The sequence below is a fragment of the Takifugu flavidus genome, chromosome 8 (genome assembly GCF_003711565.1).
Source record: "Takifugu flavidus isolate HTHZ2018 chromosome 8, ASM371156v2, whole genome shotgun sequence".
Lineage (NCBI taxonomy): Eukaryota > Metazoa > Chordata > Actinopteri > Tetraodontiformes > Tetraodontidae > Takifugu > Takifugu flavidus.
In genome coordinates this window covers 7,448,421-7,464,248 of record NC_079527.1, presented here as the reverse complement: position 1 = coordinate 7,464,248, position 15,828 = coordinate 7,448,421, and the positions used below count along the sequence as shown (strand labels likewise).

Below are 15,828 nucleotides of genomic sequence, written 5' to 3'. Positions count from 1 at the left end.
GGTACAGTCGACTACAGCAGCATAAACACTATCTGAGATTGTAAATACTTTTGTTGGCATCAAAGGAGGGAGCGGTGCTATCCCCGCAGTAGCTGTATTCATTTCTGCCGCCGCCGCGCTCAAACGCTCTTTGTTCTTCTCTTTGCAGGAATGCGCCGAGCAGTTTTGGCAGTGTTGTGTTTTCGAATAGAGACGCCTTTGTTCCAGCAGGCAGTTAACACTTGTGTACAGAGCACAGGGAGGAAATTCGACATTATTAAGCCCCGCTGTCATTAGCCTAAGCACTGTCTTAATGAAATGATTAGGAAAACGCAAACCTCTTTGTCAAATCCCCACGTCTTTCATCCAGCGCCTTTATTTCTACACACACACACACACGGTTGTCGGGGTCAGCTGCTGTCACGCCTCGTCTAATCCCCCCACCGCAAACTCTGAAGCTAATAGAATTCATCAGGGCATTTCAATGTATTTTTTTGGGGGTAGATGAGAGTAAGTGAGTGTTTGTACATGGGTTAATACACTCAGCCGCAGAGGCTTTCACTGCAGCGTCATGACAGGCTAACCTTGGGCTATTCAACTCAACAGTCCATTTATAGATCGTGGCCCCCCCCCCCTTCATTTGAGAATGAATATGTCTTTATGGGCACGCAGCTTTTATCACATGCCTCATTGTGTTCCACCTTTGTTCTCTCGTAATTCTCCTTCCTTCCTCTCCTCTGCTGTCGGAGCCATGTGATGAATCCTGTCCCAAGGCATTATGGGCTAGCTGGCCCATTTGGGGCCATTACCAACGACATAAGAAAACGCAGAAACTCTGTCAGCAGGGGGAGGGTGTGGGGGGGGGGGGGTCGTAAGTGACCGCCGCCTGCCTAACTCTGCTCTGTACAGGCATTACAGTGGGCACCGCGGTCCTCCCATCCCCACAGAACACACACCTCATTTCTTCAGCGTCATCCTCTGCAGTGGAATGTGCTCACACTCGTGCTACTGTAGCCGTGCGACCCAACCTGTAGGGGAGCGATGGAGTTGGCTGTTACAGTTGGCTCACACACACTTCTAGATGTTATCTGGACAGTAAGAGGTTGATTCTGGTTTTACTTGCATTTGATGACTTCATCCTTTTTGTTATTCCCGTTTCTTTTAAGCTTGAAAGGAAAGCTGGTATGAAAAATATGGCTGAGAAAAAAGTACTTTAACTGCACTACTCACTGTCTAATTCTAGAATGTTTGTCAGCTTGTGCATTGAAAATAATAACACAAAAATATGATTTACAGTTATATTATGGTGGAATAGCAGTTCTTTGGATGGCGCAGAGGAGGATTATTGATCATTTTTACGAAGTGGCCCCATTTGCCCTCTCTTCGTTTGCATTGTTAATAATTTACTTGTTATAATACCTTTATCCATACACAGCCCGTTCACCTGTCATCACGGCCATACTGAGAGGTATCTCGTATCCCACAGACAGTAGACTATATAGACTCCTCTTCCCACATGGCAATGGTTTTTAAGAATCAGCTTTTAGTGGTACAGCACTTCGCCATGTTATGTCTGCTATTACGTCTGTGGTGTACAAACACACAGCAGAACGTGCCGTCAAATGGTGGAAAGCATCTGCATGACATGCGGGATGTCTGGTGATCTGTGTCGCTGAGATCTTTGGCTGCTGCCAAAGAGTGTTTCAGACGCAGCGAGTGGTTGCTCCAGTGGCACCGGTCCACCCTGGCTATGTTAGCCTGGCGGCTGTCGTTTCCAGGCCAAACTTTTTTGTGTTCAACCTACTGGCAACACAGACGCTATTTGTTAAACAGGAGAGCGTTTGGCTAATGAATAAGCAAGTGTATCCAGATGAGCCAGAGAACAGTCCAAACAAGCTCAGCCTTTGGTGTGGAAATTTGCCCAGACAGCTTAGCTTTAATGAGAGTTTAAGGGCTTTTTTTTCCCATCTCACCTCTAATTCTGCTACATCTGTACACAGCTGCTTTTGACTCCTTGTCAAAGATGTCCATCTGTGTCGCGCTGACTCCCACCCTTTGCCGTCTCGCTGAATTGCTTTGGCTTCATTGGGGTAGTCTGTAGCACCGCAGGTCCATATAAGGAGTTGGAGCCGGCCCTGTGCGGTTCTGCACAGGATCACACGTTGTCTGCAAACCCACCTGTCAAGCCCCACCACAGCCGTTTTCAGCACCAGCCTCGCAGAAACCACTTGACTTACGCCAGCCTTCAGATGTGCTATGCTAACATGCTGTAACAACACTATTTATTAGGGTAATATGTCACGCTAAGCTCAGAGTCATCGGTTTCAGCGAATGAAAAGGAACTGTGTTTTCACAAGGCTGGTGCTGCAGCAGCCCAGCTTTATGGCCTTTAAAATAAGCAAGGCTGCACACGCCTACCAAAGACTCTAATGTGTGAGCGTGTATGTATCTGTGCTTGGATCTGTGTGTGAGCAGCGTGTGTAATCACTCCCACCGTAGCGGGCAGGCTCACAGGGAGAGGTGGAATCGATGCAGAGGGCTATGAAGAGAGGGGAGAGAAAGGAACAGAGGAGGGAGAGGCGAAGCTGATCGATACATCATAGCAGCAGGGTGGGGTAATATCCACTTCAAGAAACACCGCCACAAACACGGCGAATAGGGGAGAGATGCGGGTTATGTAGAGGAGAAGGACACAAATGAGTAGCAGTGCAAGTAAAATGGTGTCCATATTGGAACATGTATGACAGCGGCTGTTGAAGGGCCGACAGTAACCCCGCCCAGTTTTATTCCAGGCCAGTCCATCATGAGCCTCCACACCCCATCTATCACAAGCATCCTCTCTGTTACAAAGAGGCAGCTTGTAAGAACACCTAATCACTCTCAACTCAAGGACAAGGGGGATGTCAGTCACAACAAAATGGCTGAAAGCACGCAGACGCCGCACAGTGCTGACAGTACACGAAGCCTGTGTCGCCAGGGCTTTGTCCCATTAGATCTCACGTCGACGCTGATTGCGGGGTAAGGTGAGGAGCGGCTTCTCTCTACTTGATTTCACCTCAAAACCACGACTGGGTTGAGCCGAGTGAGCTCCGCATAGCCGCTCCGAACTGGGAGACAGGATGTGATGGCGGCCAGCTCAACTGTAGTCTGTAAACGCACACTTCCTCTGTAGGACGCGCCCGCCAGAACATATGGTCACATTAGGATGACCTAATAGCCATTCCCGAAGACGCTAATTACATCAAGCCGTTCTCTTATCTAAAAAGCCATCATGCTATTTTTACAGACACGATTAGCTCTGTGTGCGCGTGTGTGTGTGTGTGTGTGTGTGTGTGGAGATGAAGTGAGGAGTGAAAGCAGAAACAATAGGTGGCTCGTACAGGAGAGAGCTGACCCCTCGTTTCTCTCTTTCTGTCTCTTTCACTGCGGTTAAATGTCTCTCCTCACTGGCAGAGTGAGCCGAGGCAACTAATGTGCCCATCGACAGCAGGACCCAGCCGCGGTGCTGCTGCACAAAGCTAATGCAGTCTGAGCACGCGCACGCGTGCGTGCGTGCATACGTGTGTGCGCGCGCGCCTGCTTTTTGATTCGCAGGCACACAGAGATAAATGGGTGGGGAGGACTTTGATGTGCTGTAGTAGCAAACAGGAGACATTGGTGCGTTCAGCCTCTCCCTCGCCGTCGCTCTTTGTGCTCAGTCGGCGTGCGTGAATAATAACTGATGTATTCTTTCTTTAATGATCTCTACTATGAAATCATAGCCGTGTACATCTAAGGGCCGTACATGTTTGGATGTGAGTATTTTAAATCAAGGAAATAATGTTACGATTGCACCAACACACCCATTGTTCTCATTTGTTCGGTGTTCTTATCAAATCAAGGAAACTCTTTCCATGGAAATGACACATTTTTAATTAGCACTGCGAGGAAATAGAGCGCGTAGCACCAGGGATGCCGGCAGCTTTACATTGTCAGAGTGCACTTATAGTCTTTCTATACAAAGATTAAATATTCTGCTGTGGAAACAAAACAGCAGGAGGAAGCACATCGGGGGTGTTTATGTGTAATGTAATTACTCCGGCTCCCAAAAGAGTCAGGCAGGAAGTCAACACTGTAGGTTTAAGAAAATTGAATGAAAACAAAAGAATTTACGGCAGAGAGGTTATCCAGTAATCGGCTTTGCATGTTTAAGCGCTTCCTCCTGCGAAAGCGTGGATTGAAATATATACTGTGCATCGTGTCGTGTTCTGGTGGATGTCTGCAGGGATGTTGACGTGCACGCAGGCGTGCGCAGAAGGATGTGTTGTTGTTGTTTTCCATTTACCAGAGAGGGTGCTTCTGTGGCGCACGGCTGCGTGCATGCGTTTGTTCAAACCATCCGCTGTATTTAGAAATGGAACTCGGAAGCTTTTCACCCCATGTCCTAATGGTGGAGTTGATTTACATCGATCACAAAGCTGTGTAATGAGTCTTTAATTAGAAACACGATGCACACGGGTCCTAAAAACAGAGGCCACCATCTTCAGGAATGGAGTCTTCAGATGGACTTTCACTACAGTTTCAGACACACATCTGACAAATATGTGTGTGTCACTCTCTCAGAAACCAGATCTGTAAGCGCGTAACAACATGGCGGCCGCTGTTGCCGGTCTAGACAGAGAGTCATGCAGCCCGGCTCCCTCCAACACTGGGCCGGCCTTGTTATTGCAGCTGTGTTGTCTACAATACGTCTCTTGTTGCAGCGCAGCAGGAGGCTGGCCAAAGCTCCTGACGTGTGTGTGTGTGTGTGTGTTCGTGTGTGTGTGTGTGTGTGTTCGTGTGTGTGTGTGTGTGTGTGTGTGCGCGCGCGCGTGCGTGTTCTAATCACATTTCTGCCAGCGTTCACTCACTACAGTTGCTGCTAGTAACCTTTTCATGTGTGAACTGTCCCCACATTTGTTGAAGGGTCTGTTACTCCTTTATTGGTGAACGCATGCGTACGTAGCCATTTGCATCGCCGCTCATATACTGTCACACTCATATGAGCGGGCATTTGCATATCATTTGCATATTGTACAAAGCAAGCGCGCCTGACACGGACCACCCAGCGTTCAGCTTGTGCAGCATCTGGCCGGCACGCAGGCTACATGATGTATTACTGATAGGGCCAGTGTCTTGGTGGAGACTGACAGATATGGAAGGTCACCTTCAGACTCATGTGGGGGGGGGGGGGGTGCAGAAAGGGAGACAGGGAGATTGATATCTTTAGAAGCTGTGGCCAGATACGAAGATACAATCACAATGGGTGAAGCTCACAGCGATATGAGCTCTTCAGTTTTATTTACGACGCTGTCGAGTTCCACATGTAGCATTAAGATCTGTGTTTGTTCCTCTCTGTTCTCTGTCTTCCTCCTGAGCGTGCACGTGTTGTGTGCAGAAATGAGCTTCTGCGGGTTAGCGGGATCATAAATATTCCCATTAGACCTGTGTGCTGATCTCATGCACAGAAGCCTCTCATTTTCTGTGCCTATGTCATTCTTCCACATGGTCCCTATAGACAGGCCACTAATGGCCTGACAGCCGCTTTCACAGAGAGAAGAGTATTTACACACACACACACACATGCTAGACTCCTTTATCGGAGCCCCATTGAAGTGGCACATAGCCACACATTTAGGACCTGTTTACCATTTGTGCACGTACATCCCTGGTCTTGTTTGTGTCCTGCATTAATCCTTGCTGCATTCATGCAGCCACATCTGCAGGTTTATATTGCTTCTGTTTTGTGCGTCACGCCAAGCAGACCATCGATTAGTATTAGCTCAAGCGAGTCTTCTCATTTCCTGTGTTCCATAACAGCCCTCAGTCAGCCCCGTGGGTCCTGAGGGAGGGTACAATGCTATAGAGAAGGATGGATTTATTAAAAATGTCTCTTGAAGACAACAGGATGAGCTAACACAATGTATCTGAGGGAAGCAGCCGCCCAGACAAAGCAACATTTATCACCCAAAACACCACAATGGAGGCATACTGTGCCCAAAACCCCCCCACAAAGTATTTCCTAGGCTTTTAAGTGTCTGTCGGTGTCTAACCCTGATTCCTGATTCATGGGTATTACCTTGAAACTGGAATTTTCTTTATTCTCAAAAGAATGTCCCAAGCAACGCTCACAACGGCACGCAGAAAGCCAGGTACCAAAGTGGGACGGCGTTGTGGCCAACTGGAAGGTTGAAAGCAGGAATGATGGGGATCTCTGGCAGACTGTAACTGTATGTCTGGCTGAGAGGGGGGGCTTGGGAAATAAAGTTGGTATTATGATGTGAACACCCAGATAAGAGCTCCTCTAACCACCTCCATCTGTCCTCACACAGCCTGCATTTCAAGTCTCACTTGAATCTATTTTTTAGTCCCCCCCCCCCCCCCGCAAGTGCCGCAAGGATTTGTCTACTTCTCAAAAGGAGAAGCATATTTCTGCGCAGCTTAACTCGCTGCGCACAAGTTGTCGGGTTGCCGGATGCTCGCGCCAGCAGTCTCCACATAATGATCCTCATCACTCAATATGTTTCTCCATCCACTCTCCTTTTGCTTTGAAGTCGGTGCCGTTCTTGTGTCTTTTCAAATCCGACGTCCGTGCTCGAGTTGGCCACGGATCGGTTGTTTGGCGGAGCTGGCTCGACCAGCACCGAGCCTTTTTTCTTCCCGTCACGTGTGTCTTTGGTGCCTGTGATTCCCTGGTGAGTAGAGTGTTCCTGTCGTCGGGAGGCAGCAGCCACCATTATTAGCCCTCCAGTCTTAATTAGTATCTGTGGCATCCAGCCTCTTTCCTCCATCTTTGGCCCCTTCTCTCTATGTTACTTACTTTTCCTGAGTGGATTCCTCATATAGAGGGGGGTTGCATCCCAAACCTCTGTGGGGATTTATGTTAAATACGTCACATATGGAGGTCGCATAACAGATGAGCCCAGTGTGTTCAAAGCAGGGGGGGGGCATTTATTCGTTTGATATCCAAACAGGTCAAGCTGAAAAGGTGCACCAGCTCCACAGACAGGACTTATCTCAGAGCCCATGTTTTTATATGGATGTAATATATAGAAGGAGGTGTGAGAGATGTGTTATCCCCCTTCGACTGTGCAGCAGTCTTCCTGCTGCTGTCTCTGACAGCCTGATTTAGAAGTGCTTTTTCTTACCTCTGACACAGAATCCCAGCCCGCTCTCCTCTGCCTCAGGGTCGAGAGAAGAATGGTGCTTATCCTGAAAGCTGGTGATTTGTTGTGTGTGTCTGTTTGCCTGCTGCTGTGTGTGTGTTTGCTCACACATCCGTGTTGGCATTTCTCGCCAGTCACTCTGCTGTAGATTGCTGGAGCAGATCTCTCATACCTCGCGTTGTGCCACTGTATTTGTTTCTGTATGTGGTCCAGACGAACGTGCTCATTTTGTTCCCTGTGCTGGCAACTCTCTGTCACTGTCTCTTTCTCTCTGAGTGTAAGTCAACAAGAGGAAATGACGACGAGAGAAAACAGAGTGGAAAACCCTCCCAATCATATCATTTCTGTTAGATGTGTGTTGTGCCCAGCCAGTTCTTCCTGCTTTCCCACTCTAATCTTATCTTGTCGCAGTAGCAGATTAGTCCTACCAGATCCCATCTCTCCAAATGCCACAATCAGCCCCCCCCCTTTGTGACAGACAACGAGAACACTCCCACTGTCAGCCTTTGTCTGTCACCTTCATGCAGCCAGCAGCCCTGAACTTCCATACCCCATCCTCCCCTGCCCTTGGGCTGCTCGCTAACCACTGTGTTAGCTCAGCAGCCTGCTAGCATGGCTGAACTGCTTGACATTCCTCCCCAACACCAAGACTGCCACTCTTTCCGTCCTCCCCCTCCCATCTCCTTTATCTTTGTTCCTTTCCTTCCTTACTCCTGACTGCCACCCTCTGAAGGAAGTCATAGATCCTTGGCGCGATGTCATCGGCGAGGAGGGGGTTGTTTCGAGAGGTCACCGAAAGGGTAGAAGAAGAGGAGAGGAAATAAAGAGAGGTTTCCTGTTAATAAGGTGCACTGGGCGCCTGTCATGGGAGAGGGAATGTCTGGTTTTGTTTAAAGCAAAGCTCTAGTGTTACAGCACCGGGGGGGTGGGCTTGGGGGGAGATGAGGGCATTAGGTTTGAGGGTTACAGGTTGTAACAATGTTCCCCTACATTTGTCACACGGCGGAAAGGTTCCGATCACAGTGTAAAGCCCCAGATGTGGGAAAGAGTCGCCACAGCTGCCCCCCAGCTTCGAGTTGACTGCACACACATGCTGCCACACAAAGAAAAGTGCAGAACCATTACAAATCCGAGGGGCCGGCCTCTTTTAACAAGTCAGACGTAGAGGTAGCACATTTACACACAGCCTGGCTTATTCTGGGCTTTCTAGAGGTTTGAGCTGTGGTTTGAGCTTTCCTGCTGCCTGTGAGAAGTGTTTGATTAATTGTGCAGCATCTACATTTGAAAATATTGTTGTAGCCGATGAATTTACTAGATCCCGACCCCCCCACCCGTCTGATGAGGGTGTTCCAAAAGGCCAGGCTGAAGCACTAAGGGGAGGGAAGCACTCAGATTTATATCTATTCAGTGAATAAAGCAGTGGTCTTGTACCCTGGGGGCTTCTGTAAAGGAGCAGGAGGATAGTTGTAATTTTAAATCTGAGGAAATGAGAAGGTCTCGCTCCTCCTACCTTAATCCAACCTTTTGTCTCTCCCTTCACCAGCCCCCTTTATCTCCTTCACCCTGCTTTCTTTTTTGCCCCCCTCTTGTTTCATTTCTTTTGCTCAGTAGTGGGTTAGTAAGTCTTTTGGCCTCGCCGCAGTGAGACACATTCCCAGGGTTTAGGACTCAGGAGGAGGGAGGACAGGGCCATGTTTAGCCTCTGGCAGGACAGACAAAGATGGCCGCCGTTGCTTTGTACTGGGTGTCTACAGGCGGCGCGGGTTGTCTCTAATCAATTCAGAATTATGGCTTTTTACACATTCTTGCAGCCTTATCAAACTCAGGCAATACCAGTGCTAATTTGTGCTGTGAGTCCGGTCTGGCTACCATCTATCTGCCCATTTTTCCACCCTGTGTGTTTATGGAATTGAGATAATTGAAAGCTATGCTTCACTCCCACTACATGCTCCATATGTTTGCATTCCCAGTCCTCTCTCTTTCCACCACCCCCCTCGTCTGCTTGAGAGACTTTATTACCACTGAACAGCAATCTGCTCAGGGCTCTGCAGCGAGGACGCTGGAGCAACAATCATTCTCTGCTTTGCTTCGTTCGGTTAATCTAAAATAACTCGTCAACGGAAAACACACAGATCTTCCTATCGCTGCCCTCTCAAGTGCCTTGGAGTGTGTTTATTTTTTTAAATGAGATGTTCAGGTAGCAAACTGTCTGCATTTGGTGTCCTTAAACTATTAATTATATATAATGACAGGAACAGTGCTCATTCTGCCACAGCGGGCAGCCTTTCAGGCGAGAAGGCAGCGGTTCTACACACAAGATAGACGAGCTTTCACTGGGCGGGTTAACTGCTGGAAGCAAAAGGGCGGGAGGCATGACATCATTACATGCACATCCTCTCGCACACAATGGCTACGTGCTCGGGGTTACGTGAATCAGTGCATCAGTATGGAATCTCTGTCGAGTAATAAGCCAAAGTGTGATTGCCCCTGATGCCGTGCGCAGACATGCGTGTTTGTCCAGAACGTGAATGCAGCTGACTAACGGCTCGCCAGCTGCCGCGCACGTCTGGCCTCGGTTACTCACGAGGTTCCTCTCCTGCAATTGTGGTTGAAAAAAGGGGGAAAGAATAAATAAAGGGAAATTTAGAGGTGGCCCAGTAAAGGGTTGGAATGAGAAGAGCAGACCGGGGGGGGGGGGGTTGAGGGTACGGGGAGGCGATGATATGCTTGGCTACGTATGCTCGCCCTCCTCCCCGCTGACATAACAGAGAAATGTACTCTAAAAGCTTTAAATATCTTTACTCTGACTTCATGTTCCTGCACACACACACATGCTGACACATTTGGGAGAACTGGAGGGAGCAGAAGTGAAACTGTATTCGATTACATTGACTTCCTCCCACCCTGTTTTTCCCCTCTGCTAGTGTGCACATTTTTGCTCCATGGGTGGTGCAGGTGTCTCAGCGTAGTGTAGCACAATCCCTAATAAAGATGGCCGAGACCAGAACGATTGTGTGAACACCGGCCCTGCAGTCCCTGGATTACTCTTTAAAACCGCCGTGACCATCTTCTGAGTTTTATGTGAAGGCACAGTAAATATTTTATAACATAAAATGAAAACAGTTTTTTGCCCTTTCCAGCCCACACCTCAACACTGGCCCCGGGTTTTGTTCACCCCTCCCCCCTTTTGCCTTTGCTTTCTTTTATTGACCTAAGCACTACCTGCAGCTCTTTACTCGCCCCAGTCCTGCCACCTGCTGGCCATCTAAGGAATTACTCATCTATACTGAGCTGCTGTTCGCAACGTGACCGTTAGGTGGCAGCACTTAAAGAGACTGAAGAATAAAGCAGAGATAGAGTAGTCTACAAAAGTCTGTAATTTTATGGTTTATGTTTTGATTAATGCAAAGACATTAGAACATTTATGTATTCCTCGCACACTGTTGTGTTTCCACACTTCAATCTGCAACAGCCACCCCACTGTTTACTTTATTAAGGCTGTTAATGCTCTTCAATCCCTTTTTAATTGACTTTTTGGTGTCAGCCAGTGTGAGTCACCCAGAGTGTGTCTGCACAGCATCGCTGTTTGCCAAGATGCCAGGCCCCAACATCATAATCAAACATGTCTGATTGTTGTTGCGTGAGAGCTTTTTATGTCTTCTGCTCACTCTCTCTGTCTCTCCATCTCTTTTGCAGAGTAAACGGGACCATCTGCTCATGAATGTGAAATGGTACTACCGCCAGTCAGAAGTGCCCGACTCTGTGTATCAGCACCTGGTGCAGGACCGCAACAATGAAAATGGTGAGACGGCCTTTCCTTTTGCAGCGCAAACCCAGAGTAAATATGCTTGCTGGCTCTTTAGGTCTTTTTTTTAACCAATACACACATCTGCCTCAGTTCTGCGGACACTGGGGGTATATAAGAGCTACCTGTAAATTGCTTTTTGAAGTGAACCATCAAGATGGTGTCCCAGGTGATTAAACCGGTCCGTATTTCTACTCCGTTTCCTGGGTAACGCTCCTCCAGTCCAGACGGTCGCACTGTCAAGTGTTAATTACCCACAGCCCTGTAGAGTCCTTGAAGCTTGTTCTCTCAACACTATCTGTGCCGTGAACTCATCACGTTTGACACAAGGAACCTGCAGAATAATAAGACTTGGACTCGAAGCCAAATCGGTGTTATTATAATATAATTCACACAGGTCAGGATTGAAGTTGTAAGAACAAAAACCAGTGAAACGACTGCCATCCTGGAATGATGTCATTGTAACAAAACCTATAACGGACGGTCCAGATGTTGCACGACATCTGATATCATCTGCTCAAAACACGCCGCAAGTCTTATCACTTTGATTATATATTTGGAGTAATAATAGCTTTGCTAGTTCGTTGCCTTGTGATGTTCCAGTAGCTGTCTGCAGCTCCGCTGTGCACAGTTTGTCAGGGATTCAAAATAACTGGAAGTGATGTCACAATAGTGGAGCACGGTGGCCACCGCTGGGCTCAGAACTAAGCATGATGTCATCCCCCAGAGGGGGAACCCAACTATACGCTGTTGTTGTGGGTCTGTGCGTGTCTGTCCGGGTTTCAGAACTGTGACTGTTTTTTTGGTCTCCTCCAGACTCGGGCCGAGAGCTGGTCATCACAGACCCAGTGGTCAGGAGTCGAGAACTCTTCATCTCCGACTATGTGGACACTTACCACGCTGCTGCTCTCAGGTACAAACACAGCCTGTTTAAAGTTCAAACGGACCTTAAAACAACGGCTTTCTATCAAAGATTCCCCTCTCTTTAGACTAACTGATGCTTCCTAACTACACAGTAGTGTAACGTTTTCAGTAGTTCTGGCTTAGTATTGATTTCCTCCACAATGCAAATTCCAGCAGCTCTCTCATTCTTTCACTGCACCAGCTCATGTCTTTTGCAGACATTAATCACCCGTTTAACTACACCCACTGCAGCTGAGAGGGACTATGAGAACTTTCTTTGAAAGGCAGAGCTGCAATAAAGGCTTTGAGTTCATGCGCAGTAGCTACAACACTAATACTTTGAATAGAGCAAATATTTATTTATTCTTTATCTATTTGGTTTACACAAATAGCAATAATGTTTACCAAGTCATTGGCCTATCTCGATTAGGTTTCAAGTCCAGAGTATCTTTATATTAGTATCATCGGCCTCCTCGGAGGTCACAAAGGACTTGCTAAAGTACGGTTGTCATTTTAAATAATGATGTTTGAAGAAATGAATTTTTCTTTGTCTGTGGGTCCTTCTCTCCAGCCGTCCCTTCCTCCCATTTCCCTTTTCCTGTAACTGAAACCATCTGTGTGATGAGAAGCCAGAGAGGGTTTTCAGGGCAAATTAGCAGTAACGTCTCCACAGAGCACCCTTTGATTTGGCTTATTTTCCAGACGTTTGATGAAGGGGAGAAGGATTCCAGAAGGATGCTGTAATACCGCAGTCCACTGAAGACGGCCTGGGCTCAGGGCCTTTAATGTCAGGGGGGAGGAAGATTATATTTCTGCTTGGCAACGCAGCTCTGCATACCTGCGATGTGTGTTACTTTAAAGAAAGAAAGAAAAGGACAGCAGAGAGTTGAAACAGGAAATGGTATCAAGATGTGCTCAGGGCCCGGGCTCACTGGGGGGTAATATTGGCAGGAGGGACGCACATGTGTGTCTCCAGAGCTGCAGAACCAGGCTAACATTTTCAGCTGGTGTTTATGGGCTGAGCGAGCTGAGCCGTGTGTCTGGCTGTAAAGTCAGCGCGCTCTGACAGGCTGCTGACACTCGCTGCTGCATTCATCACCTCTGACGACAGAACCAGCACCTTCTGATCAGGGCTGAGGGTGCTGCTGCTGCTGCTGCTGCTGCTGCTGGGCTGTGGCTCTGCCGTCTCCCCGCTCTCTAATAACACCTGTCTTCTGCCTCGCAGGGGGAAGTGCAACATTTCCCATTTCTCAGACATTTTTGCTGCCAGGGAGTTCAAAGCCCGCATCGACTCCTTTTTCTATATCCTAGGATATAACCCAGAGACCAGGTGAGGAGACTGTCTTAAACACAATAGACGTTTGTTTGTCGTCAGAATAGTGCCTTTAATTGTTCTAAAGATTTATAGCAGTGTGTCTTTATTAGAGCTTTATAACTGATGATAATCTGATGCTATATGTCACTTCACGTACCTTTTTATATTATTGTTGCTTTATGCTAATATGTAGATTCAAAAAAATAGTCTAACAAATCACAAGTGCACCAGCAGGTCGAGCTGATTCAAACGTGATTCAAAGTGTCACATTTAGAAAAAGGAAATAGAAAGCAGCGTCCTCGTGAAGGTTCAGGTAAGTTTTCCAGGGTAAAAGCTGCAGTGATGACACTAAACATCTGTGCAGCTGTTGGGCACCAGATGACTGAGGAGCTGTCTCCAGCAGCATCACGGAAACAAAGAAGAAACTTTCATGATGACACTTTTTGTTTAGATCTGTGCAGATGCTTTGTTTGTCTGGTTGCTCATTAGAAACACAGTGGCTTGTTTATGGACAACATCCATCACATTATATCATAAGGAAGCAGGCTGGATTTTGTTGCTATAACAACAGCCAGTGTTGACATGCCGGGATACTCTTGAATGAGAAGCTAGCCGTCTCTGCTGAGCTGTTTGAAGACAGAAATGTTCCCGTTTCCCTTCGCTGTGCATCACTGAGAAACCACCGTGAGTTTCAGGATTTCCTCACCTCAGTTGCATTTTTGACAGGCTTCAGGGGCCACGGAGCCACCGCTCTGTTTGTAGTTAGACCTATTGTAATTGTCAAACTGTCTGTAACAGCACTGCAGGGGAGTCTTTGATGCCCTCTGTTCCTCTGTCTGAATAAGAAATAAAACTGCAGTGAGGTTCCCGTGGTGTTCCGCAGCGGAACCTTTGTCACAGTTGTGTGTTACACTGGCTTGATTGTTGTAAATGACAGCCTCAAGCAGCATTAATCACGTGTCCGTGCAGCGTGCACTTCAATTATTGGACGTGAGGATGCGTTTGTTGACGCTCTGGTGTGTTTCTGGCACCTGTGGTTGCCAGTCTCTGTTCTTCCTCCTCCTCCTCCTCCTCCTCCTCTCCGCTCTGATCTGTTTGATATGCTGAGCGGGGTCTCTGCAGCAGCCTGTCGGTCTCCCTCTTGTTTATTATGGCGCAGAAACGCGAGCAGAGATGAATTCCCCGTCCTGCACGCGTGTCTGTCTGCCTCCGTCTGTGTGCGCCCGTGTGAGGTCGCGGCACATGCTCAGTAGTGCGCGGAGCGGAGCGTGCCGCGCTGGCGACGCCGTGCACGCAGGCTGAGGTCACAGCACAAGCTCAGTGAGCACTTCTCCGGCTCCGAATGCGTGCTTCTCCATTTTGATCACCTAGGAATAGGTGGGAGAGGGGGGCAGAAACCCGGCGGGACTGAACACACGCGGTGTCAACACCCAGCAATCGGGCTCCATGTCGGATATGGACGATCTGTTCAGTCCCCGGAGGTAGGTTTGCCGTCGCGATCTTCCGCTGTCTCGGCTCGGTCTGCACTCGCGGCGCGACGCTTCTGACAATAAAACGTGGGTGATATCTGCCAGCTGTCCGGGCTGCTGCCTTTTTGTTATCCGACTCTGCTGAGAAGAAAGCGTGCGTGCGTGCGCGCTGCGTGTGCAGCCGGAGGCTTGAACATAGGGCTGTCACTGCAGATCACGCTGTTCCGCGTTATTGTGCCTCCGGATTGGAGGCGCGTTCGTGTCGTACCTTTATTTATATTCACCCCGGAATGTCCGCGGTGCATCCGCCGCCGTGTGGTTTAATAAATCTGCGTCCTGCGTTGTCTGTGTGGTGCGTGAGGAGCCGGTCACAGACCGCCGTGGCTCCATTTTGCAGCTGGTGTTTACAGTCGGGATGACATGGCGCACGGAGCGACGGTGCACGGCTGCACACAAAGCTGCGCCCGCCGCTGCGAGCCGCCGGCCCGCGTCCACGCCGCTCGTCATGCCTCTTGAGCGGGACAGAGTTGGGGTTTGTTTTGCCGTGCTGCAATTATGTCAGTGTGCCACCGACTTGCGCAGCCATTGGCTAGGATTGATGGAGGGGCGGGGCTAAACTTAATTGCAGCCGCGCACGCACACAGAAGTTGACCGGAATTGTCTGCGCGTTTGTTCCGGTTTCGTGAACCGTCCCGTAATCGATTTTAATGGATCGTGTGCTAAAGACGCGTTAGGGGGGACAACCAGTAAGGTTTGCCACTGTTTTGGGGGCAAAGCAGTGACGTCTGTGCAGCTTCTTTAGGGAGAAATTCCAAAACAATAGCAAACAATTTTTTTTTTAAATCCTAAACTGATCACAACCGTCCAAGAGTCGGCATCTTGCGCGTAACTGTAGATCCAGACTTTCCTCTGTGATACATCTGTATTCTCCCTCCTCAGAGGAGCAGTGAAGCCTCCCAGTTAAATATCCCTCAGCTATTCGTCTGTCTTCAAGATGCGGTGCTTATTCTGGCTCGTAGATCCCCATTTGTCATCCTCGCAGCCTCCTGCCAAACGTATAAAAGCCCGACTGCCTGCACACTGTCAGGAGCGTGAAGAACTTTTGACATTTATCTTCCTGGATGCGGGCAGAAAGCGGATGGTTAAATCGGCTCTGCTGTTTTACACCATGAT

The 15,828-nt window shown here is 48.5% G+C and overlaps 1 protein-coding gene across 7 annotated transcripts in view; it reads left to right on the top strand.

The window, feature by feature from the left end:
- Positions 1-15,828, top strand: part of rerea (arginine-glutamic acid dipeptide (RE) repeats a) — a 90,244-nt gene that overhangs the window by 51,076 nt on the left and 23,340 nt on the right. For 5 of the 7 annotated variants that reach the window (XM_057039852.1, XM_057039854.1, XM_057039855.1 and 2 more), the window contains 3 exons: positions 10,860-10,965; positions 11,785-11,881; positions 13,097-13,201. In XM_057039852.1, coding sequence (XP_056895832.1) covers positions 10,860-10,965; positions 11,785-11,881; positions 13,097-13,201 — 308 coding nt within the window. Of the gene's footprint in view, positions 1-10,859; positions 10,966-11,784; positions 11,882-13,096; positions 13,202-14,395; positions 14,668-15,828 lie in introns of those variants that run through there. The other 2 variants (XM_057039858.1, XM_057039857.1) reach the window with 2 other exon arrangements.